This window comes from Myodes glareolus, chromosome 2, assembly GCF_982192425.1.
Source record: "Myodes glareolus chromosome 2, mMyoGla1.1, whole genome shotgun sequence".
Lineage (NCBI taxonomy): Eukaryota > Metazoa > Chordata > Mammalia > Rodentia > Cricetidae > Myodes > Myodes glareolus.
The window spans coordinates 66,867,985-66,892,530 of record NC_142027.1 but is presented as its reverse complement, the minus strand read 5'-3'; the positions used below and the strand labels follow the sequence as shown (position 1 = coordinate 66,892,530).

Sequence of the window (24,546 nt, the reverse complement as noted above, 5' to 3'; positions counted from 1 at the left end):
ACACTCAACTACTTTATCTCCAAATAAATGGTAAATAATGGATCGTTACACTTCATAGAATTTAAGACCGTTTGAGCAGCTGCCTTAACTGTCTTTACCTCAGGGTGACCAATCAAAGGTACCTCCACCATCCTAGAGTGCAGATGCATTGGCTCAGGGATTTTACTGCCCTTCCAGCTCTCCTCAGAGTTAGTCATTCCCTTTGCTCGAGCGCTGGCTCGTCCCTTCAGAAAACCAAATTTCTGGGAACCACAACAGATGTAGTAGCTCTCTACCTGACCCAGCTTAAAACCTGAACACAGAGAATGAGTGCTTAGAACTCAGTCCTCATGTCGGTCTTACATCAAAGCCTCCTAAGATGATGAGACTCAAAGAGCCCTCTAGGGCACCACTGGTAAGTGACCTCCAGTTTGCTAGTCTACAACATTAGGTGTGGACACATGACCAACCGTATTCTTCCTGACCGTTCTTCCCACAGCAACGCCAAACGACACAGAGCAAGGGCTGTGGCTTTCTGTTTTGTTGCTCTATTGTTGTCCCAGAATTTTTTGTGCTGGCACACACCTATAACCCTAGCATTCAGGAGACATCAGCAGGAGGACAAGTTTGAGGCTAGCCTGATCTATTAGTGAGTTCCAGACCAGCCTTGGCTGTATAAGAGAGATTAAACTTTTTGTTTATATCACTTCCTTCCAATAGTCCTTTCCTGAGACCAGAAGCAAAAGAAAAACAATCCTTTCCTGCGGGATGGCTCTGTCTTATCTCCAGAAATCACGTCCCACAGAGCAAAGTCCGTCTCAGGCACATGGCTACTGATAGTCAGTTCATTTGCCCTTTCTGTGGTCTGATTTTCTTATAAAAACCATAAATTCAAGGTTTCTAAAAAGCTCAAATAGTTCAGAGTGAGGATGGGACAAAGAGAGAGGTCTTGTTAATTTTCAGACTACAACCTCCACCTTTGCTGGCCCACTCACCAAACCTCATGACCCCCTTGCTTGGGCTCTTCCCTTTCAGCCCACCTTGCTCTTCTTTATAGAGGACACATCCTGAGCCTTTTGGAAGTCACAATGCCCTTCTGTTTGAAAAAAGATAGGGTCCAATCAGAAAGCCCATGTAGGGAAATATGAAGTATTCACTGGAAGGGTCAGAAAAAAGCTGCAATGACTGCAAAACAGAATGGTACAGCTGCTTCCCCACCCCCCCCCATTCCTTCTTTGGGCCACGCATACTGTATATGCCAATGGCAAGGTGATGCGGTCACATTAAAGAACTTTCTGAGCCTCCGTGTTGTCTTCTATAACACAAAGCCGACATTATCTATCCATAACTCAAAAATGTGTCCATTCTCTCTGCAGTATGAGTTTAAGTTAGTGTGCCTCTTTTGATAACTGAAAAGCACTGTTCCAGATGTAAGGAGTATCAGGCATTGGTGGAAGAGTCAGAAGGAATGGGGTCATGGTAGACACAGACTTATTTGAATATAACAACACGCAAAAGCCAATAGGCCTTTCGAGGCATACAGACCAAGATTGGAGATGCCCATGAGTCTGTAGCCCATTACAGAAAACGAGACAGTACTAAGGAAAGTTGAGCTATATCTTTTGTGACAGCCTCCCAGAAAAAGGAGGGTCTGGACTATATAACACAGCTCAGAGAAGAGGATCAGCCAAACTATGGGATGCCTCTACTCTGAGAGACCACCAGGTACAACGGCTCTACTCTCTGTAGAGGGATGCACACAGGCTCGCCCATCTCTTGTGTCCTAGTAGACTAGAGAGATAACCAGGGCATCTGGATCAGAGCTCTATCTTGTCCACCACAGCCCACACAGAACCTGTGTCCACACAACATCAATCACAGCTAGTCCTGCAGAGTGTCTTTATATGACTATGGGACTTTAAAAAAGTGTGGAAAGCCATGGGAGCGTGGCTCATGAGCCTTTGTCTCTAGCAGAGGAGCTACTGGCAGTCCATGGTTTCTGGGGAAAAGAGTCAAGTTTTCTTTAGAGGTGTGGCCTTGTAGGCAGACCATGTTCCAGAGGATGTCCCCATACCCACGTATACATGGGCAGCACAAAATGAACTTAATGAGTTTTTATCTTTGTTTTAGAAAAGGACATGAAGCTGAGAGTCAGTGGAGGGGTAGAGAGTGGGTAGAGAGTGGTGAGTATGACCAAAATACACGATGTACATAAAATTTTCAAAAAAACAAAATATTATATTTAAAATTGTAGTAAAACATACACAACCTGAAACCATATTTACAATTTTAAGTGTAAAGTTTTATGCAACCATCACAACCACGTATCTTAGGAAGCCATCTTGCAAAACCCAAACTTTGCGACACAGCAATATCCTCGTTTTCCTACTCCCTGATAACCACCATTCTTCCCTGTCTCTATGAACTTGGCTACACCAGGCTCCCTAGATAAGAGCGGAACCATACAATATGTGTCCTACTGTGACTTGTCTCCTTCTCTTAGTGTAAGGCTTCAAGTTTCATCAATACTCTGTCACCTACTAGCATTTCTTCCCCCTTTGAAGTTGAATGATAATTTATTGTATGTACATATCACATGTGTTCATTTTTCACCCTCTGATGAATGTGATTATGTACGGCTCCCATCTTTGGGCTATTGGGAATAATGGTTCTGGGAATATGGGGGTACAAATATCCCTATTTAACTCCTTTTATCAATATACCAAATGGAATTGCTGGATCTTACTGTAATTCTACTTTCTCCCCCCTCTTCTTCTTTCTTCCTTTCTCCTATTCCTGAAGGTCTCCTAGAGACACAGTGATGCTCCATAGCTCTCTGGTCCTCAGTTGGTCCTCGGTAGGACCTCTTTTAGAACCTGCAGGGGGATGGCTGCCTTCTATGATCAGGGCCCTGGCTCTGCACAATGCTCAGGGTAGCATCTGCATTGCAGGCCGCCTGCAGGTAGGCTCACAGTCAGTTCTAGCTAACGCTGTGATGTGACAAGACACAGCTTTGTCCCCCTCGCTGCTTCAGTTCACTGACCCATACGGTTCCATGTGGACACCCGGCCTAATCCTATCCTCACGAGTTTGCTTTCCACAGCAGCTGACCAGACCTTTAACAAACAGCTATGTAGCAATGGTTCATCCTGAAGATGAAGGTTTTCAAGATCTATTTGAAAACTATCCCAACAGATGAATATAACAGAGTCAGGTTAAGTTTTGGTGGTGGACAAATAACCAGCCATTCAAACCACGTCCTTGCCCAAATTTGAAAAGAGCACTCTTTTTGAACACGTATCCTCAGCTAAAAGGCTGAATACTGAGTAAATTTTAAATGAAAAATGGAAGTGACCCTCGGCGCAGTCTCTGAGCCTATCTGCCCCCTTGGCACAAGGCTGACAAGCAGGTCCCATCTCCTCCTTCAGGTCTTAGATGGTGCACAGCAGGGCTGGGGTAGTTTCAGCTCCCACTTATCAGGAGTGACAGTCCAAAGCAGGGACCCTGGGCTGGTGATGGGACTGACAACATTACCCTCCTGCCAGCAGCACCTAGTAGATAAGACATTTATTTTCAAAAATCATAGTGGTAGGAAGAGTTTCTAAGACCTTGACCTGGCCGCTCACCTGGTGGTCTCCAAAAGAAGACAAAGGCTTTCTCATATTAGTCAGGAAGACAGAACCGCAGACATAGACTCTCAACCCAACATGTTTCTATTCACCACACACACACACACACACACACACACACACACACACACACGCAGAGTGTATTACCTGAGCCACTTCTTCAAAGTCATCGTGCCTCTTCTGTAGTGCCCGTGCTCGATGCAAGGACTTCCCAACCCCAGTGTGTTTGCTGAGAAAGGCCTCACCGTGGTTTTCAATCCAGTCCAGCACCTGGCCAGAGAAGGAAGACAGAAAACAATGATTTCTCAGAAGGAAAGACACGTGGCCCCACACACAAGTGCTTGAATCCTACTCACCCAGCCCCATGCCCGTGAGAACAGTAGTCCAGATAGAAATGCCTAACCTATCGTGTAGTGATATTTTGTTTGTGTCATAACAAATAAAGCTTGTCTGAAAATCAGAGTGCAGAGCTCAGCCAGGCAGTGGTGGCACACACCTTTAATTCCAGGACTCAGGAGAAAGAGGCAGAGGGATCTCTGTTAGTTCAAGGACACTCTGGACTATGTGAGATTGAATCTGTCTACAAGAGAGACAGCACACGTAAAGGTGATCCCAGCACTTGGGATCCCATGCCTTTAATCCCAGCATGAGGGAGGTGGAGACAGGAATGATATGGCTGGGCAGAGAGAGGAATATGAGGCGGGAGGAGACATGAGCTCACTGCAGTCTGGAGATGCAGTCTGAGGATTGGCAGAAACACGATCGCCCCTTCTGTCTGAGGCTTTGGTAGAGGTAAACTGGCTGCACCGCTTCTCTGATCTCTCGGCTTTCACCCCCTAATATCTGACTCTGGGTTTCTATTATTAATACCAATTAGAATTCATGCTACACCATTGTGAACACAAGCCATTGGCAATGAAATAGTCCCGCCCTAAACTAAATTCAGCTCAGTCATTTTGGTCTCTAGACTAGCTTCCCATTCCTTTTTCTGGTTTTAAAAGCCCTAACATAAAGCAAAGAAAAACCAGCCTACAATCCATAACCCCAGAGAACCTAGACAATAAAGAGGACCCTAAGAGAGACTACATGGATCTAAATAGGAAGGAGAAAAAGATAAGATCTGTTGAGTAGGGCTGGAGAGATGGCTCAGTGGTTAAGAGCATTGCCAGCTCTTCCAAAGTTCCTGAGTTCAATTTCCGGCAACCACATGGTGGCTTACAACCATCCGTAATGAGGACTGGTGCCCTCTTCTGGCCTGCAGACATATACACAGACAGAATATTGTATACCTAATAAATAATTTTTTTTTTTAAAAAAAAAAGATCTGTTGAGTAAATCGGGTGCATGGGGGTCATGGAAAAGGGTAGAAGGAGAGAGGGAAGGAAGGGGGAAGCAGAGAAAAAAACACAATAGAAACAATAAAAAAAAGCCCTAGTCACTCCATTATTTTATTTATTCCTGTTTGTTGCTATTATTTTTATTATTTGGTGCTGAGGATGGAATTCAGGGTTTCCTACATGCCAGTCCATTGTTCGAAATGAGCAATATAGGCTACCAGACACAGGTGAACCTCTTCATGGCTTCTACCCCATCAAGTAAAGTCAGTCGTACTGATAAGAAATGAGGCGACAGCAGTGAAGAAGGGCTAGGCTACTCGCCTGTCACTCCACCATAAAACAGCATAGCATAGCACCCGACACAGGCCCCTGCCTTAGTGGACGCTGGAGGCTCAGTCTTGCACCCCCAGCTATTCAGAATAGGTGATTGCAATGACAACACCTCCTCTGCCTTCCTGCCACCTCTCTCCAACCAACCAATCAAACAAACAAACCAGTTAAGGTCTCTGCATCCAAAGGCCTAGAGCATTTATCTTGCTAGAATGCAGTAGAAACTCCATGTTCACGCAGGCTTAGCAATTTAGCCTAAAGACCTTTTCCCATAATGTTTAAGCCTGTAGTAACAGTAGCTATGGCAGTAGAGGAAGGAGGGAGATGTTGAAGTGAGAGATGCTTTCCTAAAGGACACTTGGGAAAGTGTACAGAGACCTTGATATGCAGAGGGACAAAGCTTTAAAAGAACATTTTCATCTCACAAATATGAATGTATCCCAGGGAAAAGGGAGGCAGCTTAACGTCTGGTCTCTGGGGAGTTGATGCTGGTTGCAGTTAAGTCAGAGTTATAGTACAGGCATGCTTGTGATGCCCGTCACTATACCACTGGGCCCATCTGCTCATGCGGTACAGGCTTCTAACCAAGCACCCAATTAATAATGTAATAGCCTTCTCAAATGTTAAGAGGAAGTTTATGGAGAGTGATTCAGATAAAGTAGGTTTGTTTAAAGGTGTTCTTTTTTTAAAAAAAAAAATATGGATTTCCCTGTGGCAAACAGAAACAGACTTAAGTATTCCACAGGCTGCAGACATGTGAACTCTTCCTACACAGAATCCAGCCCCAGTGTCACTTATTTGGACACAGAGGCCAGTTAATGTCTGCAATATGTAAAGCATGGGAGTCTTTGAAGTCTTCCCTATCACTTTCAGAAGCCATACTAGGGTGGTGCTAGTGAGAGAGATGTATGGGAGTGCAGAATTGAGGCTAACAAAGTCCAAATGTGAGCACAAAGAGTCCAGTAATTCATCATCCATTAGAATTTAGAAAAGAAAGCCTGCTCATGACTGCTTAAGCATTAGGTATGTAGATTTTTATTTGATGTGTTATATGTCTTTGTGTATATATGCCACGAGTGTGGGTGCCCACAGAGGACAGAAGAGGGCGTCAGATCCTCTGAACTGGAGTTACAGGTGGCTGTGAACTGCCAGGTGTGGGTGCTGGGAACTGACCTTGGTGGGTCCTCTGCAAGAGCACCAAATGCTCTTCAAGGTGAGTCATCTCTCCAGCCCAGGAAGGGAGACTTAGAAAATTTCAAGTGACAGACTCAGGCTCTATACACACATGTTTAGTGAGATCCTGGAGGTGACACACTCCAGCTCTATACACACATGTTTAGAGAGACCCTGGAGGTGACACACTCCGGCTCTATACACACATGTTTAGAGAGACCCTGGAGGTGACACACTCCGGCTCTATACACGTGTTTAGAGAGACCCTGGAGGTGACACACTCCGGCTCTATACACGTGTTTAGAGAGACCCTGGAGGTGACACACTCCGGCTCTATACACGTGTTTAGAGAGACCCTGGAGGTGACACACTCCGGCTCTATACACGTGTTTAGAGAGACCCTGGAGGTGACACACTCCGGCTCTCTACACGTGTTTAGAGAGACTCTGGAGGTGACACACTCCGGCTCTATACACGTGTTTAGAGAGACCCTGGAGGTGACACACTCCGGCTCTATACACGTGTTTAGAGAGACCCTGGAGGTCCGTTTGTGGGAAGACAACAGCTATGACTATGCTAGATTCTGTTTTTTCAAACCCTGAATGGGCAGCAAGGAAAGGAGCTCAGAGGTTCTGTCTTCAGGTCAAGGACAGTGCTTCACTAGCAGGGTTATCTCCACAGACACTCCTAATTTTTACTGTTTTTTTTTTTATCACCAGTTTTAAGAAGATCGACCATTCTAAACCATACTGGTTGAAGAGGAATGCTTTCAACCTACTAGTTCACACAGAGCTTCCTCTTTTCATCCCATGCAGGGCGGAAGGATGATCCTACAATTTCTCAGCCTTTTTTTTTTTTTTTTAAAGAGCAATTTGTTTCATTTTAAAGTAATTCTGCTTTCCTTAAAGCAGCGATTCATTTTCAGCCAGGGACACTTAGTTTGCTTAATTAGCTCTGCCTTTATTACTCAAAAAATCTATTTATTTCATATTTGAGAGGTTTTTATTCGGTTTAATGTAGCTTCAATTATTTTGTGATGTTATACCGAGAATACTCAGTACAGCTTCTGCCCAAGATCTGAAGCTGTAAAGAAATACAAGCAACCTGAATAAGCCTTCAAGGACTGCGTGGAAATCAATTCAGCAAATAAAGAAGCAAATGATTTAGCAAATTAATAAAATAACTTTATATATGCTTGATGGAGGAGGGTTATCTGTCTATTGTGTTATTTTCATTGGTCAATAAAGAGACTGCCTTGGCCCCTTGATAGGACAGAAAAATTAGGTAGGCGGAGTAAACAGAACAAAATGCTGGGAAGAGGGCTATGAGCCAGACGCCATGGAGCCAGCCACCAGGTCAGACATGCTGAACCTTTTCCGGTAAGCCACTACCTCGTGGTGCTACCACGAGATTATTAGAAATGGGCTAATATCAAGATATGAGAGTTAGTCAGTAACTAACTCTCTAGAGATAATGGGCCAGGCAGTGTTTAAATGAATATAACTTATGTGTTATTATTTCTGGGACTAAGCTAGCCATGCGGGAGCCGGGCAGGATGAAAAGCAGGCCTGCCCGCAGCTCCTCACTACAGATGGCGCCAACGTGGAGAGAAATAACTACGTCCATATTCCCAGATATTGTTTATAAATATTCTTTTACATTTAAAGGGGGATATGATATAGATATGAATAATTTGCTTTGTTATGGATTTTAAGGTCAATTTTGTTATATGTATATATATTTCTGATCTTGACTGATGTATTGTGATTGTGTAGTTCATTTTAAAAATGTAATGTATAATTAGAAAATATAGGTTGTTAATGGATAATATCGATAATATTAACTTGTAGTAATGTTAGTCTGATTTTCTAGAAGTGCATAGATATATTTCAGATAGACATTCATATCTTTCAAAGACTACAGAACATGGCATTTAATGTTTTAATAACTTAGGACTTTTCATGACAATGAGACACGTCTGCTCCTGGCAGCACCAATCTACTTCAAGAGGAAGATGGGCATCGAAGAGGCTCCTTATGGAGTTGGTTAGCCATTTGGGCAAGAAACTGCTCTTGCCTGGACTGTTATATAAACTGGACACAGAGAACCCGCAGAGAGAGGACTGCTGAACTTGCCTAAAGGTGAGATGATCTTTCGGGGTTCCTGATTCATGAAAGAGTCTGCGAGACATTCTGCAGGACACAGCAGATAATGACTGAATTGCCTTTGAAATTTCCTACTTCATGGAAATGTCTCTGGATATTATGGGCCTGAAGGCTGAAGATGGGTGCCCCAACGATACAGAGGAACTTTGGGTGACTGTCCAGGCAGCGAGATGTCTCTGTCATTTCTAGAGTTTTGGAAGTTGCTTACTTCTTGTTTACTTAGGTAATATATCCTTCTGGAATCTTTGATGGAGTTAAAGAATGGATAGTCGTAGTTATAGTTTTCCATTATTATGATAAAGATATAATTATAAATATTATGACTGTAATTCTTGCTTGATAACTGTTTTGTTATATGTAATTTTACTATGTTAAAATAAAAGCCTTTCTTTTTTGTTTAAACAGAAAAAGGGGAAATGATGGAGGAGGGTTATCTGTCTATTGTGTTATTTTCATTGGTCAATAAAGAGACTGCCTTGGCCCCTTGATAGGACAGAAAATTAGGTAGGCGGAGTAAACAGAACAAAATGCTGGGAAGAGGGCTATGAGCCAGACGCCATGGAGCCAGCCACCAGGTCAGACATGCTGAACCTTTTCCGGTAAGCCACTACCTCGTGGTGCTACCACGAGATTATTAGAAATGGGCTAATATCAAGATATGAGAGTTAGTCAGTAACTAACTCTCTAGAGATAATGGGCCAGGCAGTGTTTAAATGAATATAACTTATGTATTATTATTTCTGGGACTAAGCTAGCCATGCGGGAGCCGGGCAGGATGAAAAGCAGGCCTGCCCGCAGCTCCTCACTACATATGCTTACAGAAAAAGTACTTAAGGTCATAAGCATACAACCAATAGATAAAGTGCTACTGAAAGTGATAACGTCTGTTCGTTTTGTTTCCGATGGTTCAGCTGGAGCCATTACCCCCTGATACATACATGCATAACACAAGTCCTCTTGATCCTGACCCATGACCTTCAGTGTAACACAGTTTCCCAGGCAGACCTGCACAGCAGGGCAATGCGCTTCTCAGTAGACATTGATAGTGTTGACAGTTACACCACACACTGAAATTTGGCCTGCAGCTCAGGAATTCGGATACCCTTGAGTTTTTGGTGAGTTGGTAAATGTGAGCCAGATCCCAGAATCTGAGTATCAATGAATGCAGATGAATCAGCTCTCTGGCTATAAAACTCTGGATCCCATGAGTATAACCCAGCATCAAAAGCATCCCTTGTATGCATCCTCCTGTTTGGCTTCCCTTGTCTGTCTAGAAGATAATATTAAAAATACTCCATGATAAACTATAGTCAAGGTTGATATAAGATGTGAGCCATGCAGATGTGATGATGGCTTTTGAGTTGGTGTTTAAGTATATCTGGCACCGGAAATGCTGTATTTTTGTTTGTTTGTTTTTCTCTAAGGAGTCCTTGAGTAGCAGAGAAGAATGGAACATGAATATTCACATATTCCTATGTTTACTTATTAGTCTTAGTGGGCCCTAGAGGCAGGCACTAGAGCTACCCCATGGATATGAGGTTAGAGACAGCCATGAGTGCTTGGCCCATGGCTAACAAGCACTAGTCACCAAATCACACAACTTCTTCATTAATTGTTGAGGTGCTTTCTAGATGGAGTTGGGGAAGGTCTCTTAAGAAATGAGATTTTACTGTAGTTCGAAAGACACTATTACTTAACTAAGCTAGAGATGGAAAAGACGCACACATGCATAGCTCCAGTAGGAAGGAAATAGGAAACATGCCCAGAGAAGTCTGAACAAAACTACAATGTGTTATGGTGTGCTGAATGGAAGGTTCTAGTAACTGTTTTTATAACTATCCAGTGAAAGGCAACAAAGGGGAGAGACACCATCAGATCCCCCATGGAAAAGTTATTGCTTAGATTATGGAAAATCAACTGGAGCGAAGCTTGAGAAGAGGTGGGAAAATGAGATAAAAGTTCAAATTCTGATGAGACTGATGGAGGCTTAGACTTGGAAAAAACCATGGCCAAAACTGTGTGGCTGGATGTGGTGGTGACCGAGAAGAAAGCAGTAGGGTTGATCCCCAGGGGCACAGACAGCTGGGAACAGAGGAAGGCAGTCCCTGGTCACAACCAAAGGAGCAAGGCAGGCCAGCTCTGAGACGCCGACTTCCCAGGCTCTCTCTCTGCACCCATGCTCTGGTAGGTTCATAAATGACAGTGACCATTGCCACCCTGAACTTGAGGGGAAAATATCCTCTAATGACAACTGTCAATCTGATGTGGCAAGCTGTGCCTCTGGTTTCAAAGATGTAATTTATGTACTATGGGTTAAAAAATAAATGATTTCATCATTAATGTATGGGGCGCCATTAAAATTTTTTTTAAAAAGATCCATTTTAAAAACACAACCTCAGACTTAAGTGGAATTGATGCCTATGTTCTTGACTGTGGTGTAGCTTTGAGTGCTCATTAACCCGGCACATAAAGCCCAAACATCTGTGAAGGCCCTGCTCACTCTCAACTGGCTGATGAAATTCTGTCTTAGCTCTCCAAACCCTGCTCTCTAGAGTTTCAGTCCTAGTGTTTACCTCTCCAAGGTAAGTGGCTCTTGCCTTTCTATGACTTGGTGGGTTTTGCTGTTGTTGTTTTTGAGACAATGTCATGTTGCCAGACTGGCCTCAAACTCAAGATATACTTAAGGCTGTCTTTGAATTTTGAATTTTTTCTGCCCCATCCCCCACATCCTGGGATTATGGGCATGTAATACCATACACACCATTTGGTACTACCATACCAAATCCTTTGATTCTGTTCAAGCTACAATTATTAATTGGAATGAAGTATAAGGCCACGTAGATATAAAATACCATCATGAAACCTATTACTCTGTATGAGCAAAAATAAAAAAACACACACACATAGAAAAAAACCCTTCACAATTATGGCCTAAAGGTCTGTCTTTCCCATGGGATTGCAACCTCCTCATAATTCCAGGATTCATCCCAGACCATCACTGAACACAATGTGGTTGCTTAGTATATCCCCAACTAGACTATACTCAAAATGATGCGTCACCTATAGACCTTTGGGGGTGGATGTAAACGTCCTCCATATCCCTACTGTTCATAGTCTGCATTCAAACTTGCCTCTTTGTGTTTCTCTGTCCCCTGTCACTGCCCCACCTGACAGGTAGTTCCTAGGAGAATGGAAGAAATTTGAAGTTTTCACACTAAATCTGATCCTCCTCTTTCTCCACCACACAACTTCCTTGCTTGCCCCTCCTGCTTAGGGGGTAGTGATGACCATTTGTGGCCACAGGCTGCCACACACATCTGTAGCTACGGCTTCTGCTCTCTCTGTTGAGCCACTCCAGGCCTAATTTTGCTTAGTCACTAGAGTAGCCTGGCCTCACCACGTCAACAACGAGCCAGTCTAATAACAACTTGTAAAAAAAAAAAAACTCTTGCTCCATTCTCCTGCCCTGGCATTTCAACCAGAAATAAGTGCTTGCCCAAAACAGTCTTTTCTAAGAGACGTTCACAACCTGAACCAGATCATGGTTCCTTAATCACCCATTTCTTTCTGTCTAGTTGTGTTTATTCCACCTGACATACAGTCAAGAGGAAATGTTCTTGAGGGCAGGAGGCCGTCTTCTAGTAGCTGAGGAGAAGGGGAATGACCTTTTGAAGGAAACTATTGACCATCATCGAGCAGTGGCCATGAACAAAACTGAACTAAAGGGAGGTATTCTTGGTGGCAAGGGCTTTGTAGTCCTGTTCGACACACCTGGACCCTCTTCTAAAACCCATCCTTAAGTGTTTTTATTCAGTTCTTTATTCCTATAATCATTCACTATGGCTGTGCAACACATACATGTCTGTTTAGTTTGAGCCCTGTTTTATTTCCACCCACATGAACTCCATGTGGGCAAGGGTTTTGTTTGGTTCATTGCTGTGTTTTCAAATGCTAAATAAATGAACAAGAGAACTAAAAGAAACATTATTTTACCACATCCTACATGGACAGAGGCAAAAATTCTGAAAGGAGATGGGTGCCTTTTGCAATCAAATATAGAATCAGAATCCCAACCCTGTGACCCCTTATCTGGCTTTCTCTGATAAATTACCTTATTCAAAATAGGCTTTTAAGTTTGCATACTCAATTGGTCCATAGTAAAATAAGGGCTTCTAGTATACCAAAGAATTCCTTCCTCCCAACTCCTATGTGCCAGTACCCCACACATCCACCCAGAAAGCCATCACTGTGAAGTGATTATGTGACAGCAGGCGTCAGGAACATATTTTGTTGTTAAAAGCTCAAGTCCACACAATGTACAAGAGTGCCCAGGAGAACCCATCGGGTCACTATTCTCGTCTATTCACACAGCACACTGTGCACTGTTTCCAAAGGAGAACACTCAGGCTCAGGCTGAGACTTGAGAGCAGGCAGGAGTCACTTCAAGTGCTCAATTGCCAGTCACTCACTTGGCTTTTTGTCCTCTATTTGAAACAAGTATAATCAAAATAAATGTCACACTATGGCAGGAGAAGTCACCATTTTTTCTGGGTGGGCTGAGCTAAGGTTCATTAGCAGGTACTCAGTCTGTCCTGTCCTTCCCCTGAGAGCTGCAGTTCTTCCTACTGACAGGTCCATGCCAGGCAGAAGGCAGCCCAGAGCCCGAGGACCTCATGTCTCAGTCTTCCTCAGTTGGGACCTTGACATCTCAGACAAAACTTTCCCCAGGGAGAACTGAAGCTGGGGTACCTAGAACTTCTATAAAAGACCCTCCTCAGTCTGCTGCAGTTTATAGATTCCCCCTTCTTCCCAGTAAGACTTGAAATTGCTCTCAGAAGCTCTGGTATTCTTTTAAAATAGAGGCGCCACTCACCCCCAGATTCTGAATGAAAAAGTGTAGAATTATCTCCCATAGGGTGCCTGACTCTGTTCAGCTGACATCAGTGTCAAGAATCTAAGGACCAAACACAGTTCCATATGCACACCTGACAACTCACACACACACACACACACACACACACACACACACACAAACACATATACACTCAAACACACACACACACACATATATATAAACAGCACTTTTTAGTAATTTTCACATAAATGCTTTCAGACCCACAGAGCCCAACTATCCTCGCTCACACTTGCCACATTTCATTACTGTAACTCCCCACTCTCCCCCTACTCCCCCCCACACAGCCCACCTATCAGATTACCTAAGTTCACTCTGACTTTGCTTCTCCTCTGCTCACAATCCTCCCATAATTCCCTGTGAGTAGCAGGAGTCCTTTAGCCTGGTGCTCAGTGCCCTAGAATTTGTATGTTAAGGCCTGAGGATGGGCTAAGCATGGGAGGTGACCCCGAAACAGGGCTTTCTCATTACTTACAGGCATAATTAAAAATATATTGAAGACAGTAAAGATGTTGTAAGCCCTGCATCAGGGAAGTCTAAAGGGTCAGCAACCCCCTCCAAAGAGACTTATTCCTCTCACCATCTCCCATCCTCCAACCAGCTTTTCCCACATACAGCAGAAGTGCTGGGCCTTCCTTGCAAATCCTCATCTTGGGAGAATCACTCCAGTCAGAATAGAGTTTTCACTAACATACACACACATACACACACACACACACACGCATGCACATGCAAGCACACGAGCATACACACATATGTATGTCCATGCAAGCACACACACACACTCATGCATGCACACGCAAGCACACGCGCACGCATACACACATGCACATATACACAAACACAGAATAAAGACATGGAAGAAGGCTGTGGTGGGGAGAGGAGAAGGGCAGGTTGGTGTATGATGGAGAATAGGAATCCAGAAGGAAGAGGGTAGGAGAGAATCATAAAATGCCCAGAAGAGGGATACACACATGCAAACAGCCAGCCTCCAACCTGCAGAGACCAAGAAGAGGAGGGGTACCCACTGCCTCCTCCTATAGGGGAAAAGGATGTCCGCTAGGATGAGGACACAGAGAGATGGAAATATTCCTATCTTCACTCCAATCAGAAAGCGACTGCCCACCTTCCCTCCTGCCTCAGGTTCAGCGAAGTCTGCTGGTACTCTGCCTGGGTTTTCTTTCTGCCTAAAAAAAATCATGTATTTTTTTACCTGAAAATATCTTGTTGAGTGGATTATCACCATTAAAAATTTAAGTGAGAAATAAACTGCTAATTACTGCCACAGGCAAGTGGGTAGCATTCAAATATAAGCTACAAAGGAAAGTCCCACCAAGGCTGAGCTGGCATCACTGACCGAAAAATCAGATTTGGGAGTGGGTGTTTTGGGGTAATTTCTAGTATAGATAAATAAGTGTAGCAAGCGATTCTTAAATGACAAGACACAAGGAACAGGGTCAAGGCATGCGTTTGACTGTTTTTGTGGTACAGTTTGAGGGTCAATCTGAGGCTGTCAGTAGCTACACAACATTGGGAAAATCTCTTCCTGTGGAACCAAGTGCTCCAGCAGGGCTGTTTGATCAGTGACATTCTAGCCCATTGGCGGGGCTGTGTCTTACTCCCACCCCCTGCAGCAGAGTGGCTAACAACAGGAGCTATGGTGTCAGGTGGACTTGGGTTTGAGGCTGGGCTCTGCCAGCAGGCGCTGGATCAGAAAGAAGTGAGTGTACTTGACCTTTCTATGCCACAGTCTCCTCCTCAGAAAGATGGGGACCAAACTGCCTCCTGCCTCATGGTACTGGGAGATTAAACAGGAGAAGGCAAGTGAAGGGATTTAATGTCCAGTCAGGCTTCCTCTTACAGCCTGCGAACTCTGAGCTCTGAACAATGCAGCTTTTATAGACAGTTCAGACTCAAGGGTTGGAACTAATCTTTCCTTTGATGTTTGGATTTCTTCCCAACGCTCTTATCATAAAGACAGTCCACTTCAAGTCCTGAAGATAGTTCCTCGCTGACTGTGTGCACAAGGTGTGTGAGCCTCTCATTCCTAGATGCCAATCTTTTCTTCTCTAGGAAAAGTTAGTTTCCAGATCACCATGTTTTGGTCCCCACTTTTGTTATTGCTGAGCATCCTCAAGGCAGCCGGCAATACTCGCCTTTCATTCAGCTTTTATTACACAATACTGCCAATCAGATTATTCAACGGCCAAACTGGTTCCGTCTGATTAAAGAGCTACAGTCACTTCAGTTGGTAAATGACTGGTTATCTGGAATTGAATACCCACAAATCTTTCGGGCATTTTTTTTCTTTGCAAACGAAGTCAACAAAGTAAAATCTATAATTTTCCACATGAGGCACCAGGAAAATTAATGCAGGAAGATTCCCTCGCAGCTCAGGAAGTCTGGTTCTAATAGTACTCTTCATCGATTCCGAACGTTGCCACCAAGCAAGCTAAATCTTGCTGCCACTCCCGTTAGCTCATAGGAGTGGACGCTTAATAACAACGTGTTCTTTTTAGGGGAGGCCTAGGAGCCTCAAAGACGCCATTGCCCCATTCATGACACTGTGAACAGACCCACCTTCCAGCCGGCGGCAGGCATTTAGCCAGACTTCCTATTCCTGTTCTGCCTGCCTATGCACCAAGAAGCAGGGCAACTCTCATCCCCACCAGAGGGAACGCTGCTGGACTCTACCAGGCCATCATTCTTTTGCTATCTGGCCTGAACACGTGCCACTAGTAAGCACACGTCCTCTCTCTGGTGTAGGTGCTTCAAACTTCTAGCACAGAGACTTGCACATAGTAGATATTCCAAAAATGCTTTATAGTATAAAGACACCTTTAGAAAGTTCAGAGAATCACCATTCAAAACAAAAGCCCGGCAAGGAAGAAGGGGAGGCTGAGCAGGATGACCTGCTGGGGTGTTCCCAAAACAGTTTCTCTGACCACAAAAACACACAAACAATTTACTTCTCCCAGAAAGAATAAATGTCTAGTTACTCCTTGTTCCTTCCAGCCATACGAGGTCTACGTGGGCTTGGCGCTGGCCGTTTGCATACACGGGAAGCCAGAGGAGTGTCAAGACCATAAAAGGCTCAGGGTAGAGAACGGGTGATTGCTGTCATGGAGTGCTTTTATTGCCCAATATTGTTCTACACTAAACTGAAAAACAAAACCAGGACTGAAAAATATTCCATGCTAATTGTATAGCAGGCATCCTTCCTTTTCTTCAGTTTAATGAATCCAACTCCAGCTGTACCTTTAAGAAGAATTTCCAGCATTCACCTAACCCAGCAGGGGGAAAGGAAGCTAAGAAGACACACCTGTTGGGACCAGGCAAAGGGAGGCAGGCCAGTTCTGGAAGCAGGTGTTTTAAATAGAATCTCTTCCACTGACATCTTGGGATTATATATTTCTGTTTCACTCTTACTTCAAGCATTAAAGGACAAACTATTCCTACCTGGGCAAGATCTAACTCCAGAAATGTCAGTGGGGCAGATGGCAGAGGTTGGCTTGCTCTCCATCATCCTATTGGGGATTTCAAGCTCTTTCTTTTGTCTGTCTCTCCATTTTACACTTCATTTCACCTTCCTCCCCAGCTACACCCATTTTAATGCCTTGCATGGTTAAGTCTGTTTCCCTCTCTTAGCTCATTGTCTAGCTGTGTCTCTGCATGGGATATGTGGCCTGTCTTCCCCTATATAATGTGCATCTTTCCGTCTTCCCTAGTCGTATTTTATGACTGTCTATGTCTCTCCTGAGGCTTTTCCTGGGGCACCTGGAATATGGATCACATGACTACTTTCTGGTCCTGGCACTATTATTAAATGGCTGTGTGGTTACAACCAAGTCACTTTAAATCTCTGGGACTCTATTCCCTCAACTGTACAGTAAGTTTTACTGGCTGTGTTTTCCGGCATTGAGAGTTTTGAGATTTAGTCATGGAATGAAATGGAATCTTTATCAGACAATCCACAAGGCAGATGCTGGTGAGTCCCCAACAGCACAAGCACCAGGGGGCACCCAAGGACCAGGAGAGAGAATGTGCTGGTTTGTGCTAGGCAGGCATTGTGTTTGCATTCTGTGTCATGAGGAAGGTACTATTATTATTGGTTCTGATTCAGAGATGGAAAAAAAAAACCAAAACAGAACCCAGAAGCATCATGAGGTGCAGTAGTTTGTCTATGTCCTGCTGGTTACAGAGGCAAGACATGTTCAGAACAAGATTTACTGACTCCCAAGCCTGCGCTGGTGTCTGCCAATTCTGCATTGCCCTGATGATAGCTGCACAGGAGCCTCCCATGCAGGCTACCGAGAAAACATCTCTGGATCCTAAATGTGCTTAGGTATCTTGGGTCCAGACTAAGAACTCTCTCTTCCTTTAAGACAGCAATCTTGACGTCTCCCACCGTTGCCTGAACTGTTCCAGGAATACTCAATTACTCCACATGGTACCATGCTCTGCTAGATCTGTTCTTTGCATTTTCTTGTAACATTCTAATTAACCGACCAGGTATCTCAGCAGTATTTACTTCAGTTCTGGGCCCATGAAAGAGACCCGAACTTCTTGAATAATCGGTGAGCATCATGGGATGCATGAGCACTGAGACTGTATCCCCTGTGTCCTCAGCCTGGGCCAGGAACCTCAAGAACCTCAAGATGTTATATCACAGTTCTTGTAGGCTGGTTCCACGTTCACCAATAAAACTAGCTCTGCATGGGCGAAGGAGAGCTTCTATTCACTCAACAGAAGCAGGTGGAGGGGGTTCTCTAAAATTCCTGATCAATTCTTCAAGCATAAAGAGAAGACCAGTTTCATGTAGACGCAGCTAAAAGCTATAAAGAAATCAGAAAGAAAGACATCCTGATCTCTGCTCTTGAGCAGACTGGCACAAACAGGGCACACGCGATTCTTAAATGATGGTGGATTCGATGGTGAGCATGCTGTCAAGATTTTATTTCCAGAGACTGAGCCTCATGTAGCTCAAGCAAGCCTTGAACTCACTATGTAGCCCGAGATGACCTAACATTCCTCATCTTAAGTGCTAGAATTACAGGCACATATGTCCACACCAGACCGAAGCAAGGAAATAACCTGAGCGGTCTATGTCCCCAAACTAGGATGGCTCATGCAAGGCTGGGAGTCAACAGACCGAAGATGGCATCCATCACCCCAACCCTCAAGCATGTGAGTTCAGTTGCCTTTTGAAACACAGTCCAGATAGCTGCCAGGCACTAATGATTGAGTGGATGTCAGGTACACAATTGAGACACACCAAAAGCTTTCTTTCCCCTTCAGTTTTTCTCCCACCTACATACATGTCTATATGGACAGAGAATAAATGAGTGACAATGATGAAGCGAGTGGGATGAGTGAACAGCTGTACTCTCAAAAGTCACACTGACATACCCTGAAGAGTCACACTGACATACCCTGAAGAGTCACACTTACATACCCTGAAAAGTCATACTTACATACCCTGAAAAGGGCAGTGGAGTTGACCATTCTGAGAATCCAGTGTTCAAGAAATATCCAAGTCCCTCTCATACCAATCCCCTGATCTTAATCTGCTTTTCTACTTTACCAACAATTCAATAAACAGACACTTATTTTTTAAGATATCATAGAATAGCCATAAATGCATCCTATTATTTTTTCTTCCTTATAGTATAGATGCCATATGCTACAAGAAGATCTGATGACTACAGATGTGTGAGAATCCAAGTGTGACATGTTTCCCTCCCCATAGCTGTCCTGCAGCTCTCTGGAGGCCTGCCTGTGTCACGGCAGGAGGATGATGAGGAGCCCAGCACACTATCCCACGTGTACTAGTGGCCACTATTATCTCGGCGAGTCACAGGAGTTTATGGAAGAAGCCACACCCCTCTTTTGTCCCTGCAAGGCTGGCCTGGCGCCGCACTCATCTGTCTGGCTTGCAGGTCAGACGGCTTCCCTGATCTCTGAGCTCTGGGTGATGAATTTATCTGGACAGTTCCAGATGGCGTGAGCAGGCAGCTGCCTCGTTTGCTTCTCCCTTCCTGCCAGTCCCAGCTCTCAAAGTTGATTGACACACCAGCCATGCTCACCCCTGGGGACTGACATATCCTTATGATGACTCTATCACACATCAGTCAGGAAGGGTTGCCACATGTCGGGGGAGCCCAAGAAAGAAGGGTAAACCTGAAGGTCCCTGTACTTATGCCAACTCCCAGAATGTGTAACAATGGTAGGGACACTCCCTTGCCTGCCTGTCCACCTTGGGCACCTAGTACCAGGCTCCTGCCGACAGCAGCTGTGAAGACATGTAACCAGGCTCTCACTCTCTCATGTTTCCTTGCTCTTTCTGGATTACACCCCCTCCCGCAGGAGAATGGAAGGAGAGTGAGCAGACACTTCCTGTGTAGAGAACTGAAATCCCACATGGTGACAGGAGTCTGACCGCAGGTGTCTGCACCCAGGGTCTCACCCTGCATCCCAAACAGAGTGAGAGGAGCATGACCTTGGCTTTGATCTTGGGTCCAGGTCCTACTCAGCTCCCCTACTCAGCGCATGAGGCCTCTGGGCAAAGCTCCCAAGGCCCCAAGGACAGAGAAACAGAAAGTAATGGGGAAAGAATGGTGATTTCCTTTGAGTGGGCACTTCTGGCAAGGCTATATGGTTACAGTCAGAAACAATCATTTCATTACTATCTGCAGTGATGGAAGAACAGGGCTAGCACAATAATACAAAAAGACAGACAAAGCCAAAGTGGCCTCTGGCCATGGGATGTACAGGGATTGATAACCTTGCTTTAAATTGGTTTCAAAGGTCCAGCTTTGCCAATAAATCACAATAATCCCTATGCCACCCAAACTCTTCTCTATCAATTCACCTTGGCCTTGATCAAGAAATGAGTTAACTTTACGTAGAGTACCTCAGGTGAGCCCACAACACCAGAGTTGTCTAGTGCCTCCCTGCCTGCATGAAGAGGACATGTGTTACCTGACTACAAGGAGCTGCTACTCCTCCCCAACACTACTTAGCGCTGCTCAGCATGATGCACGTCCCTAACAAAGCCAGTTGTCTTGTTTCCCTCTCCTGCCATGTGTGCACGGACAGCTGAGGCCTGAACTGCAGTGTTCCCTCTATCAACACAGACCTCCTTGAGCCTGGTAACCAGGTCAGGGTTCAACTCTCCAGCATCCTGAGATGGGGGGCGGGATGTGGGGCGCTGAGTCTGTTACCTGCTGCACGTCCTGCTGGAAGACACACAGCTGCAGCCGCTGGTGCAGCCGCACCTTGCGGTGCTGCCAGATGCTCTCAAGCCGCCGCTGGTGGTGCAGCACCTCATGTACCACATCCAGCACCTGGTGTACCGCCTTGGAGTAGTTGGCTGTGGCTGTGAGAGACTCGGAGTTCCCAGGACTCAGGGGACGCTGCAGAACGTCCAGCAGTGCTTTGCCATCTTGGCTGACCTGCAGAAAGGAAGGGAGTTCAGGTCAAGAGCCCCCGATCAAGGGAGAGCAAAAACAAGCAGGGTCAGTCAGAGAGACGCAAGAAGGATCTGCCCAGGGCGTCCTGAAGAGGCCTGATACCCTCAGTCCTCACCAAGTTCATCACAACCATGGAGTGTGCCAGCCATGGTGTCTACAGCCTAGAGAACAGACCATCCAGGGTCGAGAGAGAGAGGGGATGCAGGACCGCTGGCCAGTTGTGTGTGAAAGCCCCTCTCCCATCTCCAAGTATAGTTGACTGCACAGGGCAGGGGGTCTGCTCTGTTCTCGGCCCTTTTTCTGAAGTCCATGACAGTGCCTTGTCAAATGGTGGATGCGTTCTAAGTACTTCAAATGACTCTTTGACTACATCGACTGACAAAACTTCATATGAGAAGGAAAGCCACATGTGTTGCCACCCTAAATCTCTCAACTTCCTCTTCCTCAGCCTCCTCTGTGTGGCTCCAAGTTTCTAGATATGCTAACAGAGGCACTGGTCCTCAGGGCCCTTGTCTGTAAAAGGGAATGGCGGGGGTATTAAATGAGCTAGCACATGCAGAGTGCACAGGGCTCAGAGCACAGCACCATTATCATTTTATCTTCATCTCTTCCACCTCTCTTGCTACCTTCCTCTTTTACTTCTTTTCCTTTTCTTTCTTTGACCTTTATTGATTCTTTCACCCTTTCTTCTCCCCCTTTATATAATCCCTTTGTTTTCCTTGAAATGCATCTTTCTAGAATGTGCAGAGCAGGGTAGGAACCTTCAGACTGTGGACACCCCACTCAAGTTCCTGTACTCCCCGGCTTTACCCTCAGTGCTGGTGACAGTGGGTACTGTATCCCTGTCATTCCTGTCCCTGGTACCCTGCCACAGTCAGAGGCACTGCTCATTCTAGGAAGTGGCATTGTAGGCTCAATACCCATGGCCCTACTGTGCCTGGCAGAGTTCCCATTGTGCCTCTCCCTCTTAAAACAGTGGATACTGGAAAGACAGACGGAAATTTTACAACTCCAAATTCATTAATTAAAATGAAAAAAGTTAAAGCAGGCGTGGTGTTGAAATGGCCTTCTTTTCCTACTGGGAAGGCAGAAAGAGGCGTATCAACCCAGCCTTGTACCTCCCCATACTTTGCCTCAGTCTCAGGTGGACTCTAGAACACAGAAGCAACTACATTCTTCTTATAAGGCTCAAGAAATTTAGTTGGGGCTAAAAGAAGTGATGTAGTAGAGTTAGGTTAAGGCAAAAGAGGAAATCATCATACACCCCCACCGCCACCCAGCCATGCCCGCCAGTCCCACCTCCTCAGTTAATCGCTAAGGGGCAGGCAGTTTATACATAACACAGAGATACCCTCCAGAGATGTGAACAGATGGCGTCCAAGGGCTAAAGTCAGGGCAGTACTCCATGGGGAACTCTGAACAAACACTGTATCTTAATACTCTATCAAGGGCTGGGTGGTGAAGACAATGGGCCAAGTCCTAGACATTCAAGTCAACATGACATCCATCTCCATGCCTCGGTCTCCACAACTGCAGAGGCTTGGAGGAGCCCCAGCTCCAGATGAAGAGGGGCAACAGTCTGTCCGTCTGTGAATGTACCCTCGCGGATATGAATGAGCGGTTACAGGCATCAGCCTCATCTGCTCTCTACTTTGGTAAGAGCATAGGTAGAGACCCAGTTCTGTCTTGAGATGAAGCCTTAGGAACACCTGCTTCAGAACTGGGGAGATTTAATTTAGCTCAGAAGTACGCTGTACACTTCCTCTCCTGACCAAACTCTTCCCCGTCTGTTGTCCTCACTGCTGTCGGGCCTCAGCTGGGCAGGTACACGACACACATCATCCTTACATTGCTTGACGCTACTCAGGAGGTTTGCTTCACAGAGGAACCCAAAGCCCAGCATGTGGAAGCTATTTGACTGGGGTCGTACAGCTAACAAGCCGGAGAATCGAAGATTCAAAAGTGTCTTCACTCTGGCAAAACCCTCTCTCTGACCATGAAAACTCGCCTGGAGCAACAGTTATTAAAATACAGGTGAAAATCCCCAGTTTCTGGAATTCTTCTTCAGTTTAGAGGAAAACCCTGAGAACCGCATCTTCAACAGCCATCTCAGGGCAATCAGATGCAGGCAGGGTGGGAAGCCGTGGCCATGACCACTTCTCCCTGACCTCGACCCAGAGGAGACGGGTCAGTGGATCTGAGAGCAACTGCCCTCTTCACCTGGCTTCCTAACCGCCCATCTCTTTCACTCAACCTTTTCCTTGGAATTCAGGCTCGTTAGCAGACATTCATACTTGTGTTTGTCTACACGTATGTACATGTGGCCCTTTTGGGAGTATCCCACAAAATTCCTGTTTTCACCTTCCACCCTTCAGCATTTCTCGCCTTTGATTTTTTTTTTTTTTCAAGTGGAAGGGCCCTTCACTTTGCCCTTTGCATGAATGGCAGCTTCCTATTCCTGCAAGCAATGGAACTTCCTCTGGCTCTTTCAGGAGAAAAGAATATTTGCTCAGTGGGTTTTTAAAATATTTTTGTTTGTTTTTACAGGGGTGTGAGCACTGGTGTTACGCATTCTTTTATCAATAGGAAGGCAGATTCTGAAGAGTCAGCCTTGCTTCTTCACACCCTTCCTCCCACAGGAGAATATCCACCATCCACACAAGGTGAAGTGATGTCCAGGTATATATGTACAGGGGGCAGAATGCACCAGAGTGGGCCTGGTAAAAGCTCAAACCATATCCACCCTTGGCTAGAGACTCCAGAGCTCACAGGTCAAGGTTCCTAAGGACGCCTCTGGAAAGAGGAAAACTTTCTTTCCTTAAAGTTCAACCCAGGTTATTCCCCATCACAAACCCCAGCACTCCAGCCCCGTCAGCCAACACACACAGACCCACGATTGTCCTTCAGGTCCTTACCTCCGTGTAGGCCTGCGTCACCTGCTCATACAAGGACTGGTGGTGGTGGATGGCCAGCTCCAGGTCCTGCATCTCGGAGGGAAGGCCACCTTCGCTGCACATCTTGCACCAGGCATCCACTCCTGACAGAAACTGGAAAGAGATGGCAGGTGAGCAGGTCTGGGACACAGAGTAAAGAATGAGTAAGTTAAACAGCAGAGAGGGCCAGACACCTTGGGAGTAATGAGGAGAAATTGTGGTACTTCAGAAATACCTTCAGAAGGCTGAACTAACCCCTGCTACAAAGTTCAGCCAAGGAGACATTTGGAAAGCATAGTTTTTACATCCAGGGCCAGGCATCTGGATGTTCAATAGGGTGTGCCCAAGCAACATCTGCAAAGCACAGGCACCTACACGGCCACTAGAGCCCATAGATAATGAGCACTCCTTGTACATTTGGGCATGTGACAGGGGTTGGATGAAGTGCAATGAGAGTTTGCTAGCTGTGCTTTCTGGGCACGGGGAATTATGGGGAAAGGCAATGAACACCTCAAGAGTATCCTTAGCACCTCCTATAGGGTATGCAGAGTAAGGCTCAATAGGACTTTCATCTGACTAATGCTCCTGAGGGCTGAACACAGAGGGACATAGCAGG

General features: G+C 45.3%; 1 protein-coding gene across 25 annotated transcripts in view; it reads right to left on the bottom strand.

Annotated features, from left to right (window-relative positions):
* Positions 1-24,546, bottom strand: part of Kalrn (kalirin RhoGEF kinase) — a 598,618-nt gene that overhangs the window by 314,919 nt on the left and 259,153 nt on the right. For all 25 annotated transcript variants that reach the window (XM_048454129.3, XM_048454132.3, XM_048454114.3 and 22 more), the window contains exons 8-10: positions 23,913-24,044; positions 20,749-20,979; positions 3,756-3,878 (exon numbers count right to left, since the gene is read on the bottom strand). In XM_048454129.3, coding sequence (XP_048310086.1) covers positions 3,756-3,878; positions 20,749-20,979; positions 23,913-24,044 — 486 coding nt within the window. The remainder of the gene's footprint in view (positions 1-3,755; positions 3,879-20,748; positions 20,980-23,912; positions 24,045-24,546) is intronic.